We start from the raw sequence: 23,099 nt of genomic DNA, 5'->3' as shown, positions 1-23,099 counted from the left end.
GGTTCAAATTTCAACCCTAGCTCAAAATTTCGGCTAGTTGTTGCAAACCTGCAATTTCGGCCTCTTCTACATAAACCCTAGATCACACTTGTGGCTGGAATATGGACAGATTGTCCTCCTTTTGACTTCACTTGACCTGGACTCCCTTCCTTGACTATTCGACTTGCTTATTTGACCTTCTTTGACCCAACTTTGGCTCCCTTTAAGTGGATGCAATTTTAGGCTTTCACTGCTGCAAATGATGCCCTAACCTTCGCACATGTGGAGGAGAATAAGCCCAAAAAAGATCAGAAAAAGCTTTGCTCTTCTTCCTTCTTCCTTCGTTAGGCATACGACACCTTACTCTTCCTTGATCAAACTTTTCTTGATGCATGAGTGATCCTTTAGTGAGGTCAAGCTCTCCTTTATATAGCTCTTCATGAGCACTCAAATAGGCGGACCTCATCTTCTAGAGAGGCTGACTTGCTCCTTTGTAGGCCGACTTGATCATAAGCACTTGACAAGGTCTTGGAGAGTTATTTGACTTGACTTTGACTTTCTTACAACATGTAACATGCCCAAGAAGGGTCTCTTATACATGACAATTACATTCTTGACTTTATAATTCAATGATCAACCCTAAGAGCTCACAATGGGAGCTTGACCTAAAAATAAATTTCTCTTGAGCATGAAACCCACACATCAAGAACAATGATAATAAATTTATTTTTCTATTTTCATTGAATACATAAAATCAACATTACATATGTCATTATGAAGACCGAACCTAGTTACATAACTCAACAACCTATACCATTGACCACCATGAAACCATATGGTTTCCACATCAACTCCCATTATTCACACATAATCTAGTCACATGTGGGCCTTCAAAATGATTCTACAGAGTCCAAATGCCAAAACTATTAATTTTAGATAACAATGGTATGTTCTATGCTTAAGAGCAATTTACTTCAGTTTTCTTATTAGCCCAATATCAACTTCCAGATTAGCAATCACATCAACATGATAGTAAAATGCAGATAGAACATAAACAATAACAGTAGAAGACAAGCAAAGACAAGAGGACACAAGATATGGCGCCAACCAAGGACAAACCCAAATGTGGCAAAACCCTTTGATCAATTCTTCTTATTATTCTTCAAAAGTTCAGCAGAAGAGAGAGTACAATATGCAATATTCATTTGCCCATCTAAGTGAATTATGTCCAATCAAACAGCAACCATAGAAAGCCCTATCCAGAAAGTCAACATTGGTCAACAGGGCAAATTTTGACTTCCAAAACAGCTCGATCAAACTTAGTCAACTCGACCTCCAACAGCAAATCAAATCAGCCCAAAACAGTTTGAAAATACTCCGTCAAACTTGGTCAACACTGCAGTCAAACCCTTTTGCAGTCAACACTGGTCAAACAGTATGGCTTACCTCAATTTCTGTGCCTGAAAATGCGGTCTACCCAAACAGAAAGAATCCCATAAATCCTCAGTCAAACAAAGTTAGCGTTGTTGGTCAAAGCTTGGTCAAATTGTCCCTGAAATTCGGTCAACACAGAAAACAATCTTCTTCTTCTTCGCACGTGAGGAGAGAGGTTGTCCTAAAATCCATACCCAACCATAAGAGGAGAGAGAGATGTGTGAGAAGGTGAGTGATGTTCAAAATGAGGCAAAGGCACCTATTTATATGCAAATAATGAGGATGAATAGATGTGACTGTTGGGCTTCTGAGCCTACATTAGTTTGTTGGCTGACCTTGACAATTTGTCCATAAACAAAGAGTGATGTCCAAATGAGGTAAAGGCACCTATTTATATGAAAACGTTGGGGATGAATAGACGTGATTGTTGGGCTTCTAAGCCTACATTAGTTTGTTGGCCGAACTTGACAATTTGTCCATTATAAACAAACAAACAAACAAAAAATCTTAATTCCATTTGTACATGTCAGAATGAGATGATCTTTAGATAAATCCTACACCTCTCAAAGAGAGGAATCCAATAAAAATATCAACTACATCATATGAGCAGTCCAAGGTGGAGTTTGGCCCTAGTTGCAAAATTTAACACTCCCTCTCAACTAGGAGGAACTCCACCTGCCAAACCGTCTAACAATTTGTACCATCGTTGCTCTACTAAACCATGAAGAAATAATGAGGAGGAAAATGATCGAGAATGTATCATACCATTCTCCACTGGCCCGAATTCAGTCTCCAATAATCGAGAGTGTATCATAATACTCTCCACTAACTCGAAGTCAGTCTCCATTAATCCCAGATCAATATCAAACATCCTAGCATGGGGAGTACAATAGTACACGATGCGTCCATTGGTAGTACTATGGTCCCTATCCTCATTTCCCTACTCATTGGCCGAATGAGAGGTACTTCCCATGAGTCCTAGACTGCATGGGTAGGATGTACCGATAGGAGACGATGACCATTCATGCTGCTCATATGCCATAGGAGAAGGTGAACCACTCATCCTATGCATATCTCAACATGGGGTATCATAGGGGAAGGTAAACCACTCACCCTATATATCACACACCATTAGGGTAAGGTGAACCACTCACCCTATGGTCGTTCATCACTCCAAGAAGTACCCCAAGCCCCCTGGAGTTCCCAGAGCTCAATATCCATCTCATACGGGACCCTCAGAAGAGGGTCTCTCCACGACTCCAAGTCGTTCACGGAAGGTTAAGAATTTGACCTTCCCGAAGGGCTTCGTAATATCAATACGCTTGGAGCGGTCATGAAACACGGGATTCTCAGAAAGACGAATCCCACTTTGGTTATCGCAATAGATCACAGTGGTATCCAGCACATGTCAAAATAGCTCACTAAAGAGCTTCCTCAACCAAACAGCTTCACAGGAGGCCATACTAGCAACAATGTATTCAGCCTCAACGGTGCTCAAAGCAACTGACTTTTGCTTCCTACTCATTCAGGATATCGAAGCAGAACCTAGAGAGAAGCAACATCCAAATGTGCTTTTATGATACACCACACTGCCAGCCCAATCAGCATCAGAATAACCATGGAGCCTCACATTCCCGACAGTGTATCTCGATCCATAGGTGATTGTACCTCGGAGATATCTCAAGAGATTCTTGGCAACAATCCAGTGTATGTGATGAGGCTTGACCATAAACTGACTCAATGTGTTCACTGCAAAACATATGTCCGGACGGGAGTTCACTAAGAACATCAGGGCCCTCATGAATTGTTGATACTCAGAAGGATTTCCCAAATCGGGCCCAGCAGCACTTCCACATAACTTCTTGAAGTTAAGTTCCATCGAAGTAGTCACAGACTTGCAGTCCATCATCCCAAATCTTTCAAGTAGCTTCACAATGTATTTTCCTTGAGAAAGGAAAGCCTCACCTGGCTTTTGCCATACCTCCAACCCTAGGAAGTAATGCATCAGTCCTAGGTCCTTCATCTCGAATTCAAAAACCAACTCCCTCTTACATTGATGAATAAGAGGGTTTGCACTTGTCAGAAAGAGATCGTCCACATAAAGTACCAAGATGAGAGGTCTATCATTCTCAACCTTAAAATAAAGGTTTGGATCAGCTCCACTTCTTGTAAATCCCAGCTTCATCAGATAGCCATCGATCCTCTCATACCAAGCTCGGGGAGCTTTATTCAACCCATAGAGGGCTATCTTCACCTTGCATACATGTGTCTAACGATCTTGAACTTCGAACCCCTCGGGTTGTTCTACATAGACTTCCTCCTTAATTGAACCATGTAAGAAGGCAGTCTTGACATCCATCTGATGTAGATTCCATCCTTGCGGGGCAACAAGGACAACAATCGAATGGATGGTGGTATATCGGGCAACAGGTGCAAATATCTCATCGTAGTCCACACCTTCCCTTTCAGAGAAGCCTTGAGCAACAAATCTAGCCTTGAACTTTTCAGCACTTCCATCAGCTCCATGCTTGATCTTGTAGAGCCATTTCGAGGTGACAACAGATTCATCCTTGGGTCTAGGGACCACATACCAGACATCATTCTTCATAATTGACTCATACTCTTCGTTCATAGCACTTTCCAAACTTGGTGCTTTACAACTTCTTTGAATGTGCAAGGCTCAGATTGAACAATGGTGCTCATTGTAGTTAAGTACCCTTGGTACCTATTCAACTTCTTACTTTTATGAAATGTCCCCCTAGGTGCAACATGTCTCTCGGCATCTTCGAGAGTTTCCCTAAGCCATGAGGGTCTCCTTTTGAAGGAGGAGGACTCATGAGGGGGTGGATCAATGGGATCCACTGGTCCTTCAGCATCGGGCATTGGCTCATTCTGCGGTTCTCCCTGCTTTCCTGAATCTTCTTCTTTGTCCTTCCTTGGAATAGGAAGGTAACTAATCTTCCCAAGGGCAGCATCCTCATCGAAGGTGACATCAGGACTTATATCCACTTCTCTTTGACCAGGCACATAGATTCTATATGCCTTTGAAGTTTCACTGTAACCCACAAATGTTCCTTTCTTCCCAGAAGCATCCAATTTGCTTCTCTTTTCTTTCGGCACATGAAAATATACAGGGCTACCAAAAATTCTAAAGTGAGAAACATCAAGTTTCTTACCAGTGAAAACTTCTTCCGGAGTTTTGGAGTCCAACACTTGATGAGGGCATCTATTTTGAACATGCATGACAGTTTTTGCAGCTTCGGCCCATAAGAACTTCGGAAGGCTTTGATCATGAAGCATGGCACGAGTGGCTTCTACGATAGAACAGTTCTTCCTTTCATTAACACCATTTTCAGGAGTATATGCGGTAGTAGTCTCCCTCTTAATGCCAGCTTCTCTCCAATAGTTATTAAAATCATTTGATTCATATTCGGTTCCATTATCGGTCCTCAATATTTTGATCTTCTTCCCGGTTTGACTTTTGACCAAAGCTTTGAAAAAACAGAACCATGCGAATACTTTGTCCTTCTTCTTCAAGAAATAAATCCAAGTTTTGCGAGAGAAATCATCCATAAAGATAGCATAATATAAATATCCTTCCAAAGAGTTCACGGGCATCATACCAGATAAATCAAAATGAACCAATTGCAATATGTCGGTAGTCTTGCTATCATTGGAGGGGAGTTGTCCCCTTGTATGCTTTCCTTCGGCACACCCCTGACAAACACCTTCATGTTCTACTTTAAATTCGGGCATACCTATCACCATCTTCTTCACATAGGGTAGAGCCTTATAATATAGATGAGCATACCTTCAATGCCATAATTCGGATTGAAGTGATGTGTCGCAAGACATAGCTCCCAATGGACTTCCTCCAACTTGATATAGGGTATCAACCCTGAATCCAAGTGTAAATGCATCTTTGAAATTTTTGTTCCGCACATGTACCTTTCTATCGATGAATGCCACTTTGAATCCGTTGTCCTCCATTGCCGAGATAGATATCAGGTTCTTATTTAGATTGGGTACATATAGTACTTCTTGTAGATGAATGGTGTTACCTTGATTCAATTGAAGAGCAACATTCCCAACTCCCTTTATGGGATAGGTGGCATTGTCTCCAAGGATAATTTCCAAATTTGTATCCTTTTCAATCAGATTTGAAAGAGCTTCCTTATACCCAGTGAAATGCCTTGAGATGCAGTAGAGAGGGAAGATATAAGATAAAATTATTTTTGCTTGTTATCATCAACATTAGATTCATCATACCTGGAGTTTCTTGATCTCTTGGGAGGGCGACCATTTCCATGTTGAGTAGCGGGAGCATTCTTTTTTCCTCTGTTGTTGAATCTGCCATTCCTTTGATTGTTGTTGCCCCTGAAATTGTTGTTGTTGTGGTTGTCATCATCTTGAGGTGTATCCCTTCTATTAGAACACTCCCTAGCATAGTGGCCAAACTTGTTGCAAATGAAGCATCTTCCCTTCCTTCCATTCATGAAACCCGGTCTTCCTTGACATTGCTTCTTTGCACTTGCATTGTTCTTCTTTTTAGCATTAGCGGAGAATGCAGTAGGATCATCCCTATTTGAAGGCATATCTAGTTCCATCATTCTTGTTTCTTCTTGAGAACATCTAGTCAACAATTCTTCAAAACATGGAATCCTGTCGTTGTTAAGAATAGTAGTGTTGAACACGTGTCATTCACGAGGGAGTCCTCCAAGGGCAATGAGAGTAAGCTCTCTATTAGCAATAGCTTCTCCAATCGAAAGAAGATCATTTTTTATCTCAATAATCCTCATGAAGTAGGATTGAATGTCTTCACCTCTTCCCTTCTTTATATCCTTCTTTATGCCAACCAACTTGTCATATATCTCCTTTGATGTGTTCAAATCGGAGACGTAAGCAACGAAATGCTTATGAATAGAAGATCATCACTGATGATCTTCTTTGCTTTGACTTCACCCTTCTTGTACTTAGTCTTAGCAGCAGCCGGTGCATTAGAAAGAGGTTCATAAATCTTTCCCTGCACATAGTCCATAACATCTTGCACTTCTAAAGTCAAATCAAGAGACATCTTCCATGCATGATAATCAGACTTATCATGAAGCTTGTCATCAAATTTGAAGTAGGATGTGGAGGCCATTGACTCTTGTCCAACAAATCTCAGTGATTGCTCTTTTCACTCTTGCTTGGGCTTTGTCTTCACCTCAGCTCCAATTCCATGTTAATTTTAGATAACAATGGTATGTTCTATGCTTAAGAGCAATTTACTTCAATTTTCTTATTAGCCTAATATCAATTTCCAGATTAGCAATCACATTAACCTGATAGTAAAATGCGGATAGAACATAAACAATAACAGTAGAAGACAAGCCAAGACAAGATATGGCGTTAGCCAGGGACAAACCCCAATGTGGGAAACCCTTTGACCAATTCTTCTTATTATTCTTCAAAAGTTCAGCAGAGAGAGAGAGAGTACAATATGCAATATTCACTTGCCTAATCAAAGTGAATATTGTCCAATCAAACAGCAGCCACAAAAAGTCAATACTGGTCAACAGGGCAGATTTTGACTTCCAAAACAGTTCGGGCAAATTTAGTCAACTCGGCCTCCAACAGCAAATCAAATCAGCCCAAACAGTCTGAAAATACTCAGTCAAACTTGGTCAACACAAGTCAAAGCTGCAGTCAACACTAGTCAAACAGTAAGGATTGCTTCAATCTTTGTGCCCAGAAATGCGGCCTGCCCAAACAGAAAGAATCCCACAAATCTGCAGTCAAACAAATTCAACGCTGCTGGTCAACGCTTGGTCAAACTGTCCCTGAAATTTGGTCAACGCAGAAAACAGTCTTCTTCTTCTTCTTCGCACGTGTGGAGAGAGGCTGTCCTAAAATCCTTATCCAATCATAAGAGGAGAGAGAGATGTGTAAGAAGGTGAGTGATGTCCAAATGAGGCAAAGGCACCTTCTATTTATATGCAAACGTTGAGGATGAATAGACATGACTGTTGGGCTTCTGAGCCTACATTGGTTCGCTGGCCGACCTTGACAATTTGTCCATAAACAAAATAAATTCATAATTCCATTTGTACATGTTAGGATGAGATGATCTTTAGATCAATCCTACACCTATCAAAGAGAGGAATCCAATAAAAATATCAGCTGCATCATATGAACTGTCCAAGGTGGAATTTGGCCCTAGTTGCCAAATTTAACAAAAACCCTAACCCTAAATAGGATTTGAAGCATACAAAAATCTTAACTATACCCTTAAAGTGCTATGAAGACATGTTAAACAATCATTGTTCCATAGTTGAGCAGAGCAAGGGAGTGGAACTGTGGAAGTAAAAGACCCTATAGCAGCCATGCAGGTCCCAGTGTCAATGGCAATTCAATAGTGACTTCATCTTTCTTTGTAGCTGCATTTCATATCTAAGAAGAAAAGAGCAAGGCATAGTCCTCACCTTCTAGTTGTGTTTCCCAAGGTGTACATCTTGTGTTCATTGTGGGTGGTGTGATATTAGTTTTAACTTCCTTTATTTCAGTATTTCAAATGTTAAACTAGTAATATTAAATATTAATATTAAGCAAAACACTGCATAACAAAGAGTCTACAGAAACTCGTAAGATTTCTAGTGATGGACTGCTACAGTGGAATATCCATGTCAGTTTATAGATAAATAAACATCACTTTGTACCTTAAATGAACAAAACATGAAGAAAGTGAACTAGTGCTTTAGCCTGAAATCGTATACCTTAATGCCCAGGTTTCTGTGCCAGAATTGGCAATCAGCTGCACCCCCAGCCATAGTACCAAGTAAATAAGGATTGATTTCAATAATTTTCTTCACAGATTGTGATGCTGTCACAACAAAAACAAAACAAAAAATCAGATACAGAGCACTTGCAAGACAAGAGAGTAGCCAATATTTACACCCTCAGACCCTCATTTTAGTCGCAATCCCAGAATGGTAATCTCACCGTTTGATTATTCTTAAACCATACATTCAGTATATAAATTAATGACACGATACAGTAAATGATTAAAGATGTGAAAAACACAACAGCTAAAATCATAGTACAAGGATACAACGCAAAAGTAGTGTCAAATTCTTTAAGTACCTAAGGAAATAATTTCCAACCAGGTTCTGTCATGTCAGAACCACTTCCTATTATGTATCACATTAGGGGCAACATTATTAATTCACTCCACAGTTATACAAAGCTAAACTTTCGGTTCCAGAATAAAGTTAAATATAGTCCCTTATTAATGGGTCTCTAATGCTACGCACACTTGTTTGCAAGCATTCATAATATGTATGCAGCTCCATAAAGACCTTGTTTCTATAGCAATACAGTTTCATTGTCTCGAATTTACCAGGTGATAAATGTTCATCATCACAGAGACTCTGTCAGATAATAAACTGCAAACTTGGAAGAAACAATTTCATGTAGAACAAAAGTAATGAAAACTAGCCCCCAATGTCCTAATCAAATTGTGATATTCATGCCATAAACAAAGACGATGAAAATGAAACAGTCATGGCAAATGTACCATATGGAACTTTAAGGATTGAAATCGAAAATCCAGATTACCAGACCCTCACACAAGAGTTCAACATTGTGAATAATGAAATGGAGGAAAAGAATGGCATGCCTCAGCTCAGAAAGAGAATTTACATAAGTAATTAAAGTTGAACAATGCAAGGTTGATTCATATTTTGCATCATCCAACACAATTAGGGGTAGAATCACAAAGGCGCCCACCATATTAATGGGATTCCATTTGTCAAAGCAAAAGCTATAGTGAAAGCCAATACACTCCCCACAACAAAACCAGAAATCAGATCAAACTTCAAATGAATAATTTTTGTTGGTATCACAAAGGGACAAGGACCAACAAAAAGAACCACTAAGGTACTGGTACTGATACTAATATGCCACAGAAGGCACTGATATAATGGCCCTAAGTGCCAATCTATGCTCCATTTTGCTCTAATCCACCTGCAAAAATATGTCTGTGCGTGACAAATTTTATACATATTTTAGATAATTTCCACAAATTCATGCATGATATGCACAACAGCCCATTCTCACTTAATCCATCACAGGGTACACGAATAGACAAGATACAATTTAATCCATCACAGAGTCCATCAATAGACGAGATAATTAAATTTTAAAACTTTAAACTCAATTTTGCAAACTGCAAGTGTTAAGATCAAGCTACAAAAGCTGACCAGAAACAAGCACCAATTTTCAAAACATGTATATAAATCTATGCCTAAAAATCTAAAAAAGTGCAAAGGCCCCCCGTATAGTATAATTTTATGTTCAATTTCACACATAAAGAAAGCACCAAAATATGATGCAAGAATCAAATGCCAAACCTCAAGTTTAGGGTTCAGACTACTTTACTTTTTAATCCGCCTTTTGGACGTGCAGCCTAGGCTATGATAATCTAAAGACAAAAAGCAAACCAAAAAATGAATACATGGAACTAAAAAACAGATCTTTCCTCGTATCCATTTGAATCCACTTTTTTAGATAACTGTATGCCAAAATGGATCTGGGGAGTTTCTATTACAGTACTTTAGGGGGGGGGGGGGGTGTAGGTCAAGTGCAATTATGATCTAACAAGTAGTCAAAACATAGAAATGCATCTGTTAACTACTAATCTCAAGAATGGCCCTGAAGACCCTAAAACCTAGCAAATTTACTCAATAAAACAGGATTATAGCAAAATGTTTACCATAAGTAATCTCCTTCCTACCGGGAATCCTCCCATTCATGAAAGTACGTACAAAGCAGGGGGCTTTGGCTGAGGTGACATTGGGCCTCTAACCCATTCTAAGCACTTTGTCTAGCTCTTGTCTTGTAGAGTTTCCATCGACAAGGCCTGCTAGATTTTGTGGTAACTTGTTATAGTGATATTTTGTAACACCCCAGCATTTAATCCCCCACAGATTGTAAATGTAATTAATTATGTTAATGATAATTGTATGGGCATGTAAATGTAATTAAAAGACCTAGAACAATTATAATTATATTTTTATAACAACTGATGAAGAGGTGGAGCCTTGATACAGACCATGAGAAGGGAAGGAAGACAGTAAAAAGGATTTATGGAATTAATCCTAGCCAATAAATTATTTGGCTGAACCAAATATTCATAAAGTCTAAAATTGTCAACTTTCCCAAGAAAATATCTAATGGGAAGGATGTGGCAATAAATTCCATATTTACAGAAGTAATTGGGTTGCACCCCAAACTGTCTTATCCTAAGGCATGGGCAGAGAACCATTTAAAGACAACTAGGGTCTAACCAAAAGCTTATGATTCAACCATGATTGACAGATCTAACACAAAATCCAACAAAGAAGAGGAAACTCGTGAAGGAAAGGGAGAGAGAGAAGCATTCACAAGCAATCGTTGGTGTGTGCGAGAGATGGAGAGAGCAGTGTGTGCATCAACAAGCGTGAGAAGAGGAGGCTATAGTGTGGAAAAGAGAAATTGAGGCACACGAGGGTTCGGAAACAATTGCTCTTAATAGAAGGAAGCTAAAGACTTTATGAGACACAACAGCCTGTGTGTAACTAAGATACACTTGATTGGTGAGAGAAGCCAGTGTTGAAGTCTTCAACTAGAGCCATAGAGCCAAGAAATGCTAAGTAATCTGTCTAATATAAACATTAAAATGGGGTAGGTACCAAGAAACTACCAGATCAATGAGGAACTCCCTTTGTGTTGTGCAAGCCCCTTGAGGCAACACTGTGAATAATAATAGGCTTTGGCTCAGTAAGTTGAAAGACAGTATACTAATTTCTGTGTGGATGAAGGAGAATATCCTTCATCCTTACACCATTGATAGCCTAAGAGAGAATTTCCCTCTAGGTGCTTGTTGTGCAGAACAGTAGGGAAAACACCCATAACATTTGGGCAAACTCTCAGCTTAGTGGGATTTGACTTGATAAAGAGGAGTGGCTTTCATGACTCCACCCCATAAAGGTTGAATAAGAACTTCCCTCGTGGCTTCATGGTCTAGCTCAAGGGTGGCTAGCTGCAACAATAGAACAAACATCTATGCCTATGGTGGGGTGGAATGTAGCTCACCCTTCATCAGTTGCATAATATTGATCAGATAACTACCCCTCATCACTTGTAGGAAACATTTGATCTTGATCAGATAAGTGCCCCTGTGCACTTTGAATTTGTGATGTAAATCATAATCATTAAAATAGAAATGATTGATAAATTGTGTATACGATATATCTATGTATTTACTTGTTGAATGGGCATCCCAGTCTATGTGATACATGTCTATAATATGAGATGGTAAATTTGGTTGTGATGACTGTGTATATATATTTCCCTTCTTGTTGATCTTAATGTGCTCTTATGATGTGTTTTCATGATTTTGAGCAAGGGACTAGGAAATACTTAGTCTTGGTTATCTTTAACGTTTATGGATGTAATAGACCTTTTTGCAAGAAAAAAGTATGCCTGAAAAGATAGTGTAGGATTTAACCCTATACAGTTAATTGTTGCAAACAGATTCTTAGTAAAACAGAAAAGATGTAATGGCACACTCACACATTAACACAGATTTTACCCTAGAAAACCAAACCAGTGAATCCAGAAAGAATTTTCAGTGCATCATCCATAAACCACCAATCCATTACCTTGGATTAGAATACAACCATAGTTCCTTACCAAAATTACAAAATCATGGGTTCAATCACCATGCACCATAAAACAACTAAAAGTGAAAATCATATGCCAAAAAAGGCAAAAACAAACACAAAAAATTGTCCAAAATTATACTCCCCCTCACCCCCCATTACGCACAACACAACATACAACCCGTGGGGCTAGTCGTACAAAGAATATAACGCAAACACAACACATAAGGGAGAATAACGCCTCAGCCTCTTGGATAGCTAGGATGGTTGGCTGGTTGTGCAAGCCTCGTAGTGAGTCGCAACTCAGGGAGCTCAGTCTACTCTAGATAGGCCAAAGAAGCTTTGGATTTGTTGTTTACAATCAAGCGTCCTATTGATGATGTGCACCTAGATGCAAGTGTAAAAGCCTTGATTGTAAAGTTAGGACCTAGAGGAAGGAATTTGCACAGAACATTTCATGTAAAGTGTTAAATAGTTCACTGAAGAACTCTTGAACTGGTCAAAAGTTGGTTGAAAGGCTCAAAATGGGCTTGTGTGGCCTTTTAGTGATTGTGATTGGTCGTTCTTAGACCATCTACCAGATTGAACAGTTATGTTGTATCCCTGCTTGGACTATTGATCAGTTAAAAGGTATCCCTATTTAGGATAAATAGGTTTAAGGGCCTCAAATAGAGGCAAATTGTGAACATTGGCCTCCTTCAACTCCTTCGAAGAAAAGCCTGGTAAATGGCTATGAAATGAAGGATTTTAGATGCCTCCATGGTTGGTGAAAACCTATGTAGCTTAAGAGTCTTTTAGACAAGTTCTTTTATTTGCTTTGTTGGAGTCACTTTCAATCCTTGGGAGCATAATGGAAAACTCTATCAAAAGCTTGCATTTTCCATAGAAAAAATTGGGATTAACTTTCAAAATTTGGGGATGTGAGGTTTTGGCCTCAGCCCTTGATCACATGGGTCGACAAGCGTTGTGACCAAGAGCTCAACCACAAAAGGGGCTTACGTGTCGAACTCTTTTAATTGGCCCGAACACAAGGTATAAGGGACAACACCCAATTCTTCCAATGGCCTAGCGGTCCCTTAACCAGACTGGCTTTAAGTTGTAAAGGAGAGGTGTTTGAGTCCCAATGGCCCAATTAACAGGAATGTCAACTGATAGAAATCCGGTTTCGTTAGTTGACAATTCGTTAATTGGTCCAGACCAAATCAAATGGGAGATGTGATATATATCCTGATGGCTCAATCGATGAGAATGTTGAAGAAAATCTGGAGTTACGACAATTGACAACCTGCCAACCGAACTGAGAAAAAAGGGTTGAGATCTGAAATTTGTCGAGAGTCGTGAATCGATACTAGATTTTGTCAAGTATCGAAGAAGAACAACCAAAATATGTTAGGGAGCAAAAGTTTAGGCAGCCTGAAAAATCAAAAAGAAGGATTAATTGAAAAACCCAAATCCAGATGTCAATGTAGCAAACCGTTATGGCGTTACGTCACACGTGGAGTCCACATGAGTATTCCCAGACCCTATGGGTAGGCAAGCATTGATGTGGCATGATGATGTGTCACACTAAAATGGCACAAATAGCGGATTTTGAGTAATGTGGCATGATGACATGGCGATGTGGTACAAGAGTTCACGTCTCAATTGACGTGTCACCTATCGTGGCAGGTGAATGGAATATGAAAATCCATGGTTTTGCAAAATAGGGTCTTTTGGAGGGGTTTTCAAGTTCTAGATTGTTGAAATTTGGCAGCTTGGGGAGAAACTCCCTCCTTTAAGAAGCCTTCCTCATCTGAAGAAGACCCTTTTAGCCCTTGGAAGAATTTAATTTGCACAAGGAAAAATATTATTTTAATGTGAAACCCAGTTATGCACAAAAGTTCAAGTCGGCCTAGGCCACATATAAATAGACCACATGTCACATCACTTGGAGGCATCATCACACATCACATTCTTCTTGTGATTGGTTCGTATAGCTCTAAAATTGCAAGTTAGAGGCCACACATGCGAAGGAGAGAAAGGAAGAATTTGTTGACCAGCATTGACTTCTGTTTTGGATCTATGCGACCAACCTTTGACTTGGATATTTTGACTTTAGTTGACCAAAATCTTGGACTGTTTGGGAGGTCGAGTTGACTACTAATTTGATTGAAATTTTATGAGCATTTTGACCAGCGTTGACTTCATATTTTGTGTTGGGGTTTCCACAAGTCAACACTTTGACTTTGACTAAATTCAATGGGAGATTGGTTGATTGTTTGGAAACGGTTTGACCGAGCTTGGAAAGCCAAATTTGCTATTGCTTTGACTGAACTCTTTGGAGGACTTTAACCGTTGACTGTTCACTAGTTAGGGCAGCGTTCCCTACAGTTGATTTTGACAGAATTTGCAAATTTGACTTATTGACTAGATTTGACTTTTGGGCTTATCTTTGATTGGATATTGGTTGGTCAAAGGTTTGACTTTGACTCATTATTGATGCAATTGGATTATGTATCTCTCTGCTAAACATTTGATGACAATCTATTAGAAGAAGAATTTTTGAAAGGGTTTTCTCCCCTGTGGGGTTTTTCACTAGTCTTTGACCAACTCTTGTGTCTCTATTGTTCTTGGTTGTCTTCTATTGTGCATTTAGATTATTGTTCTATCTATAGTTTCTTATTGGTATTGGAAGATGTTGAGAAATCTAAAGGGCAATGATTAGAGTGATTTCTCTTTCTTTGATAATTGCTTGTGATGACTTTTTACTTATCTTACTTAATAGCTTCACTTATTAGTAGTATGTTTGTGTATCATCAATAGCAAACAAAAACATGAAGAACAAAAACATAGAATATAGGTTGTAAGCCAGGGCCAAAACCTCTCCACTTGAGAGGAAAACCCGCAAATATCTTTTCTTCCTTATAGATTTCTCAATTGACGAATTCCAAGACCTTTAGATTAAGACCAATACCCTCCAAGACCAATTCCAACCTTTACGAATGATGTGCTTTCCTTGTCCAAGTCAAACCCAGTGAAATCTCTCCCAATAGCACAACTTCAACCTTCAACTATAGAATTTCGGCCTCCACTGCAGATCTGAAATTTTCGGCCCTCCTGTAATTGTTGTTGCCACACGTGTGAGCTTCTTTTAGCCTCCCTTAAACCTTCGCTTGGCTTTCTCTAACTTCTAGAGCTTGAGGATGGCTTCACTTGACCTTATTGCCTTCTCTTCTTAAAGATCAAACTTGTAGAGGAAAACCCTAGATATGTTGCAAAACCTTAGCCTTCCTTTGCACGTGTCAAAGAGAATTAGCCCAAAACCAAGTCTTCTTCTTCCTCTTCCCTCTTCGTTGCATTCTTCCTCTTATTCCTTCGCTTGAATGAGTGACAGATGAATGTGTTCCAAGGAGGTTGAGTTTCCTCCTTTATATAGACTTCTCAAAGGTGGACGTGGCTCCTCAAATTAGGCTGAGTTGCCAGTTGCCAAGCCGACTTGATCTTGGAGGGTATTTTGACACTTTTAGGGACAAAAAAAATCTTTACAAGTTACAATGTGCCTAAAGGGGTCTTCAACTTATGATAATGACTCTTTTGACTTCTTGACCTAGGACAAACCTTAGAAGCACTCAATGGGTGCTTGACCTATAAAATAAAAGACCTTCAACATGAAACCCATGCTCCAAAAAATAAAAATTCTTTCATTTTACAATTTACAAGGATCAAAAGTACATTTCATATTTACGAAGACCGAACCTAGTTAAACATTTTTCAACACTCCCTCTTAACTAGGGAGGTATTCATCAATGGTACATCGACATTTTCAATCTAAAGAGATTTCATCAGAAGATTCGGATTGGTAACCCATCTGTTTAGCATCATAACAACCAGCATTGTCATATAGCAAGGCCTTGACTAATAGCGCTATCTCTCCACAAGATCAGAGCACAATGCTGGCGAGACCAATGATTTATAGACAACATCCTCAATGTCTCTCAAGGTACATACCCCACCCAGGTGTTCACAAAGTATTACCTTCCTTGGACTATTCTTGTCTTAGATATCTAGTCCTCAAAGAATATTGGTCCACGACTAGCCTTATCTCGGATGCCCTACCACATCCTAAAAGAGTATCTGATGCCAAATGCTTAACCAATCTTCCATTTTGCCTTCCCAAGTGAGGACAAAAATGGTGTGCATATCTCTCCCTCTCAACTAAGGAGAATACATCAACCAAACCAAGCTTGTTTCTCAAATACACAAGCTTCTTATTAGGAAGAGATTTTGTCAATATGTCAGCTACCTGCTCATCGGTGGAGATATATTGTAGCTACAACACACCATCTTGTACTAGCTTCCGAATGTAGTGATACTTGTTGATATGCTTCATCTTTCCATGAAACATTGGGTCTTCAGACAATCGAATACAACTGGTGTTATCACAATGTATCACTGTAGGGCCCATAGGTTCTTCAAATAGGTCAAATAGCAGCGTCCTCAACTAAACCGCTTCTCTGCTTACTTCACAGGCTGCAATATACTCTGCCTCAGCACTACTCAAAGCAATTGTATCTTACTTTCTGCTCATCCATGAGATCATGGAGGATCCCAAACTGAAACATCCTCCTGTAGTGCTCCTTCCATCTTGCTCACTGCCTCCCTAGTCAAAATTTGTATATCCAATCAATTGGACATCATTCCTCCTATCGTATTTCAGGTAGTAGTGGATGGTTCCTTGCAGATATCTCAGAATATGTTTTGTTGTTATCCAATGATCATGTTTTGGATCCACTTGCTGCAAAGCATATGTTTGGTTGAGTATTCACCAAGTACATCAAGTAGCCAATCAATTGTCTATACTTGGAAGGATCCACAGGGCTCGATGCGAAACTCCTTAGTCTTTTAGAATTTGTAATCATTGGGGTTATCATTGGTTTGCAATCCATCATGTCAAACTTCTTCAACATCTTTATCACATACTTTCCTTGACCTAGATAGATCTCATCAAGTCCTTGCCAGACTTCTAGTCCCAAATAGTAGTGCATCAGCCCTAGATCCTTCATGTCAAATTCTGCTGCTAGTTGCTTCTTACATTCTTCAATTCGACCTTCCACCCTTGTCAAGAGAAGGTCGTCCACATACAGAAGAATGATTACCGGCTCTCCCTTCACCACCTTAATACAAAGTTTTGGATCAGCAAAACTTTTTGTGAAGCCTAATCTTTGAAGGTGTGCATCCATCCTAGCATACCATGCCCTTGGTGCTTGCTTGAGGCCATATAATGCCTTCTTCAATTTGCGCACATATGCCTTTCTATCTTTAACTTCAAATCCCAAGTGTTGTTCTATATAAACTTCCTCATCAATTGTGCCATTCAGGAATGCATTCTTGACATCCATTTGGTGGATGCTCCATCCCATCGATGTTGCCAAAGAGACCAACAAACGTATAGTTGCATACCTTGTTGTCAGAGCAAATGTCTCTTCGTAGTCGATGCCTTCTTGCTGAGAGAAGCCCCTAGCCACAAATATTTCCTTATATTTATCAATACTTCCATCTGCTGCATGTTTGATCTTGTAGATCATTTTAGAAGTTACCACATATTTGTCTTCAGTCTTAGGTACGATCTCCCAAACTCCATTCTTCATTATAGACTAATATTCTTCATTGATGGCATCCTTCCATTCTAGGTGATTGAAAACTTCTTCAAAATTTGATGGCTCTCCTTCTATTAGTTTTGTCATGTAGGTTGTATAGCCAGAGTATCATTTGGGCTTCTTGCTCTCCCTGAATGTGCCTTGAGTTGCTCCATGACCTTCTACATCAAGTAGTGTAGACTTCAACCAGTTAGGTCTCTTTCTACTTTCGGGGATAACCACAAGTTGTATAGGTTTACTGGGACGTTCATCTTCATGATTTGATTCTTCTTCTTCCCTAATAACTTCTTTTTCAAACACTGTAAGTTCTTCATCATTAGAGTCCATAGGGAGATCCTTTGATTTCTTGAATGTAATACTTTCATCAAATATCACATCTCGACTGACTTCTATTTGGTGTCCTTCCTTTATGTAGATCTTATAGGCCTTAGAGGAGTTACTATAGCCAACAAATGTTCCCTTCATGCCTGATGGATCCAGCTTATTTCTTTTGTCCTTAGGTATATGAATATAGACAAGACAACTAGTCATTCGGAGATGATCTACGATAGGTTTCTTTCGAGTGAATACTTCTTCAGGAGTTATGTTATCTAGTGACCTGTGGGGGCTTCAATTTTGTATGTATATAGTTGTCTTTGTAGTTTCACCCTAGAGAAATTTCGGTAAGTCTTGATCATGTAACATTGCTTTTACACTTTCTTCAATGGATCGGTTCTTTCGTTCTGCAACTCCATTTTGTTCGAGATTATATGGGACTATCAGCTCCCTCTTAATTCCAGACTTCTTACAGAAAGCTACGATTTCCTTGGATATATATTCTCCTCCATTATTGGATCTTAGCATCTTGATTCTTCTTTCTATAGGATTCTTTACTTTAGCTTTGAATTCTTGAAACTCAGTAAATAATTCATCCTTAGATTTCATCAAGTAAACCCAAGTTTTCCTTGAATCATCATCTATAAATGTGACATAATATAGATGACCTCCAAATGATTTAAAAGTCATCAGACCACAAACATCAGAATGAATAAGATCCAAGATTTCTTTTGATCGTGAAGCACTGCTTCCAAATGGTCTCTTGTTGTTCTTACCCAATGCACATCCTTTGCATGCTCCTTCATGATCTTTTAGTTCAGGGATTGCATCTACTACTATTGAACTTAGAGTTGGAAGGATTTTGACATGGAGATCACCAAATCTTCTATGCCAAAGCTCACATGGGTTGATTTCAATGTGAACCAGGGCTTGAGCAAGAGGAGATATCAACCTGTAAAGTCTTCCTTCACGAATGCCAATCATTCTAGCATTTTCTATGCTTGAGTTTTTACTCCATACTACAACTTTTCCATCCATGAAAGCCACTCTATCGCCTTTATCTTCTAGGCTTGAAATGGAGAGTAAATTCTTATGCAAACCTAGAACAAATAAGATGTTGTTGAGATGAATATTGCCTCCATTCTCTAGTTCTATCGAGGTTGATCCAATTCCTCTTATGGGGTAGCTCTTATTATCTCCAAGTTCTACGGAGTAAGAAGATTTTCCTTTTGACAATGTCTTTAGTTGCTTGTGATGACCAGTCATGTGTCTTGATGCACCACTATCGATCACCCAAATGTTCTCATCTTGAAATGTGTCAGTGAGTGCTAAGAAGAGTCCTTCATCCTTTGTCTTGGTCACTTCCTTCTTTGGAGTAAATAGAAGATTCCATGCTTCCTTGATACCTTTCTTGAGATGGCTTGCTACCTTTGAACACTTCTTGAGAAACTTCTTCAATGTAGTAGAGATCTTCATAATGCCCTTAGCCAACCTTAGCTCTGATACCATGTTGAGAAATCTAAAGGGCAATGATTAGAGTGATTTCTCTTTCTTTGATAATTGCTTGTGATGTCTTTTTACTTATCTTACTTATTAGCTTCACTTATTATTATTATGTTTGTGTATCATCAAACAGCTACCAAAAACAAGAAGAACAAGAACACAAAATATAGGCTGCAAGCCAGGGCCAAAACCTCTCCACTTGAGAGGAAAACCCGCAAATCTCTTCTCTTCCTTATAGATTCTTCAATTGATGAATTCCAAGACCTTTAGACCAAGACCAATACCCTCCAAGACCAAGTCCAACCTTTCCGGATGATGTGCTTTCCTTGTCCAAGTCAAACCCAGTCAAATCTCTTCCAATAACACAACTTCGACCTCCAACTACAAAAATTCGGCATCCACTGCAGATCTGAAATTTCCGGCCCTCTTGCAATTGTTGTTGCCACACGTGTGAGCTTCTTTTAGCCTCCCAAGACGTCCTTAGACCTTCGCTTGCCTTTCTCTAACTTCTGGAGCTCGAGGATGGCTTCTTGTGGCCTTCGCTTGACCTTCTTGCCTTCTCTTCTTCAAGATCGAACTTGTAGAGGAAAACCCTAGATCTGTTGCAGAAGGCCTATCCTTCCTTCGCATGTGTGAGACAGAATTAGCCCAAAACCAAGTCTTCTTTATCCTCTTCCTTCTTCGTTGCCTTCTTCCTCTTCTTCCTTCACTTAAATGAGTGAGAGGTGAATGTGCTCCAAGGAGGTCGAGTTTCCTCCTTTATATAGGCTTCTCAAAGATGGATGTGGCTCCTCAAATTAGGCTGACTTGATCTTAGAGGGTATTTTGACACTTTTAAGGACAAAAATAAATTTTTTTACAAGTTACAATATGCCCAAAGGGGTCTTCAACTTATGACAATGACTCTTTTGACTTCTTGACCTAGGACAAACCCTAGAAGCACTCAATGGATGCTTGACCTATAAAATAAAATACCTTGAGCATGAAACCCATGCTCCAAAAAATAATTATAATAATTTTCTTTCATTTTACAATTTTCAAGAATCAAAAGTACATTTCATATTTATGAAGATCGAACCTAGTTACACATTTTTCAACAAAGGATTGAACTTATATTGAATAAAGTAATTTCTAATTGAAGAAGAATTGAAATAAGTGATTGTGTTAAGCATAGAACACTGGAAAATTAACATAGATGGCTCTGAAAAAAAAGCTAAAACCTAGATATCCAAATGAGCAGTAGTTTGACCGACATGGACCCAAGTTGATGTCGGGGGTGCTAACGTCGTTCGGAGGCATAGATTCATTGAGGTGGAGGCCTAGGTGGTAGGCCTGTGGAGGTGACATGGATGACGGATGCGACAATTAACAAAAGATCAAAAATCCAAAATTTATATTTAAGTGGGGCTTTGTGAGTATTCCTAGATCAAGATGTGCCTCTTGACCGTGTGAAAAATCCAACATAAGGAATAGCCACAACAGAAAAAAGAAAATCCTGGATTTGAATGGATTCGAAAGATAGGAAATCCAAAAAATCATTATAATATGGATTTTTGAAAATCGCAAATCCAATTATGAGCATCAGGATAGGATAGGACATGGCCCTATGTAGTGTTGACACATGGGATAGGACTGCCACATCTCAACAACATGTAGTTGACATGTCATTGTATGATGGGAACATGAGAGCAAGACTGCTACATGGCAATGGTATGGATGCTCAAGTGGCGCTTGGGAGGGAAAATCTTCAAATGAGCATAACTTTACATCCCAGAGCTCATATTTTGATGAAATTTATATTGTTCGAAAACTCTCAATGAGCAGAAGACGATGGTCATCTTAGAAAAGAGTTTTAAGGTAGTTGAAGGAAGAGTAATTTCAAAAACCTTATCACCATAAAATAATCTTGGAGGTCTGGTTTATACACCCCATTCCCTCAAAAAGACCTTCAAGGAGTTGATGTCCTTATACATTTCAAATAAATATAATACAAATATTTGTAATAAAATAGGTATCCATAATAATTGAAAAAAAAATATTTACATTTTAATGTAATAATATTGGAAAATGGTCTTTATTAATACAAAAAATAGAATTTTAATCTAAAACTTTCAAATCGGAACTCAGTCCCAAGTTCCCATTTCCTTGAAGTTGAGACTCCCAAGTTCCCAGAAGAGTTCTGACCCGATTAGCAACATTTCTACCACATTCCTAAGTTCCTAGAAAAGTGGGAACGAGGGGAAGGGATTTAGAAAAAGCTGAGAGCGACTCCTATGCAATTATGTATATAATGCATTGAGTTATATATATAACTTTTCGAGACCATGACTTTCTCATAAGAATTTTGTGTATGTGTGTCTATATATATATAAATTTTAGAGACCATAACTTTCTCGTAAGAATTTCGTTTGCAACTTTCCTTAGCTCATATTGGAAATCTTTTGATGTATATTAACCCTCGGGGTAATCAGTTACATCAATAAATTATCAATTTGCACAAAACTCTGATATAAACTGTTTCTTGAATTATCGGCCTTCGACCCAGCAACTTATTCATTTCTTGGCCTGTCCACATAATTAGCCAACCTCGTCTTCCTATCCCTTTTGGAACCAGAAGTGGCATTTCATCCATTTTGGATCATGCATCTTAATCATCTATTGAAATATATCACGGAATGTTCCCCAAGGTCGAATCTAACATATTGCATTCACAGTGTTTTGCTTCTATCTTTATCTCTTAATACACAGGGTTGTGTCTAAATGCACTGAACTACTTGGTTGCCAGTTAATATGATATTATCATTAGTGCAACTACAATAAGTGTTCAACACAACCACATTTTGTAATTCACTTGAGTTTGACAATCACTAACAACTTAAACCTTCATACAATCCCACTAACAATGAAAATTAATTCTAAACAAAATTAGGCAAATCCCACTACAATGTGACCTTTAAAGTTTTACTTATACCATCATTTGAACCTTACAAAACAATAATACTAAAGGATATAAGAAATATAAAGGACTGGACAGAGTTCATACAAATGTATCCTCCCATGCTCGCACGAGAATCAGCAGCAACCATGATTCCTTCCTTGAATATAAAAGCCAATGTTGTCGTCCCTTTTGCTGGTTTCACCATTTGCATTGCTGCCTTTTGAAAGCCATCAAACTGCAAACATGGTGAAATTTTAGCCTGCAGTTAATCTGATATAAATGAATACGACAAAGGTTCTCCTCTTTTCAGATATAACTCTTTTGACTAAACTAACAACAAAAGCATTATGTTTAAGAATATGCCCCATGATTGTTGAGCAATAGTTTCAGTTTAGAATCCATCCCTCATGGTAATCATATAAAGGACCCTTCAAAACCAACAACAGTTCACAGCAAACAGAGCAACATATTGATTCAGCATCTTTTAGAAAGAAGAAAACTCAAACTCCTAACAGTCACCAAGGTATCTCAAGTCTGAAACCCTTAATTAATTAACTTCCATTCAATCATATCAACATATTGATTCAGCTTTTTATGAAAGAAGAAAACTCA

The 23,099-nt window shown here is 38.8% G+C and overlaps 1 protein-coding gene across 3 annotated transcripts in view; it reads right to left on the bottom strand.

Annotated features, from left to right (window-relative positions):
* Positions 1 to 23,099, bottom strand: part of LOC149150987 (proteasome subunit beta type-5-B-like) — a 47,933-nt gene that overhangs the window by 14,459 nt on the left and 10,375 nt on the right. For all 3 annotated transcript variants that reach the window (XM_089441316.1, XM_089441314.1, XM_089441315.1), the window contains 2 exons: positions 22,593 to 22,722; positions 8,169 to 8,275 (listed from right to left, as the gene is read on the bottom strand). In XM_089441316.1, the coding sequence (XP_089297442.1) occupies positions 8,169 to 8,275; positions 22,593 to 22,722 (237 nt within the window). The remainder of the gene's footprint in view (positions 1 to 8,168; positions 8,276 to 22,592; positions 22,723 to 23,099) is intronic.

Source organism: Pinus tabuliformis, chromosome 9, assembly GCF_031772625.1.
Source record: "Pinus tabuliformis cultivar Carrire ecotype Pingquan chromosome 9, CPIR1, whole genome shotgun sequence".
Lineage (NCBI taxonomy): Eukaryota > Viridiplantae > Streptophyta > Pinopsida > Pinales > Pinaceae > Pinus > Pinus tabuliformis.
This window is presented reverse-complemented; position numbering and strand designations above follow the sequence as displayed.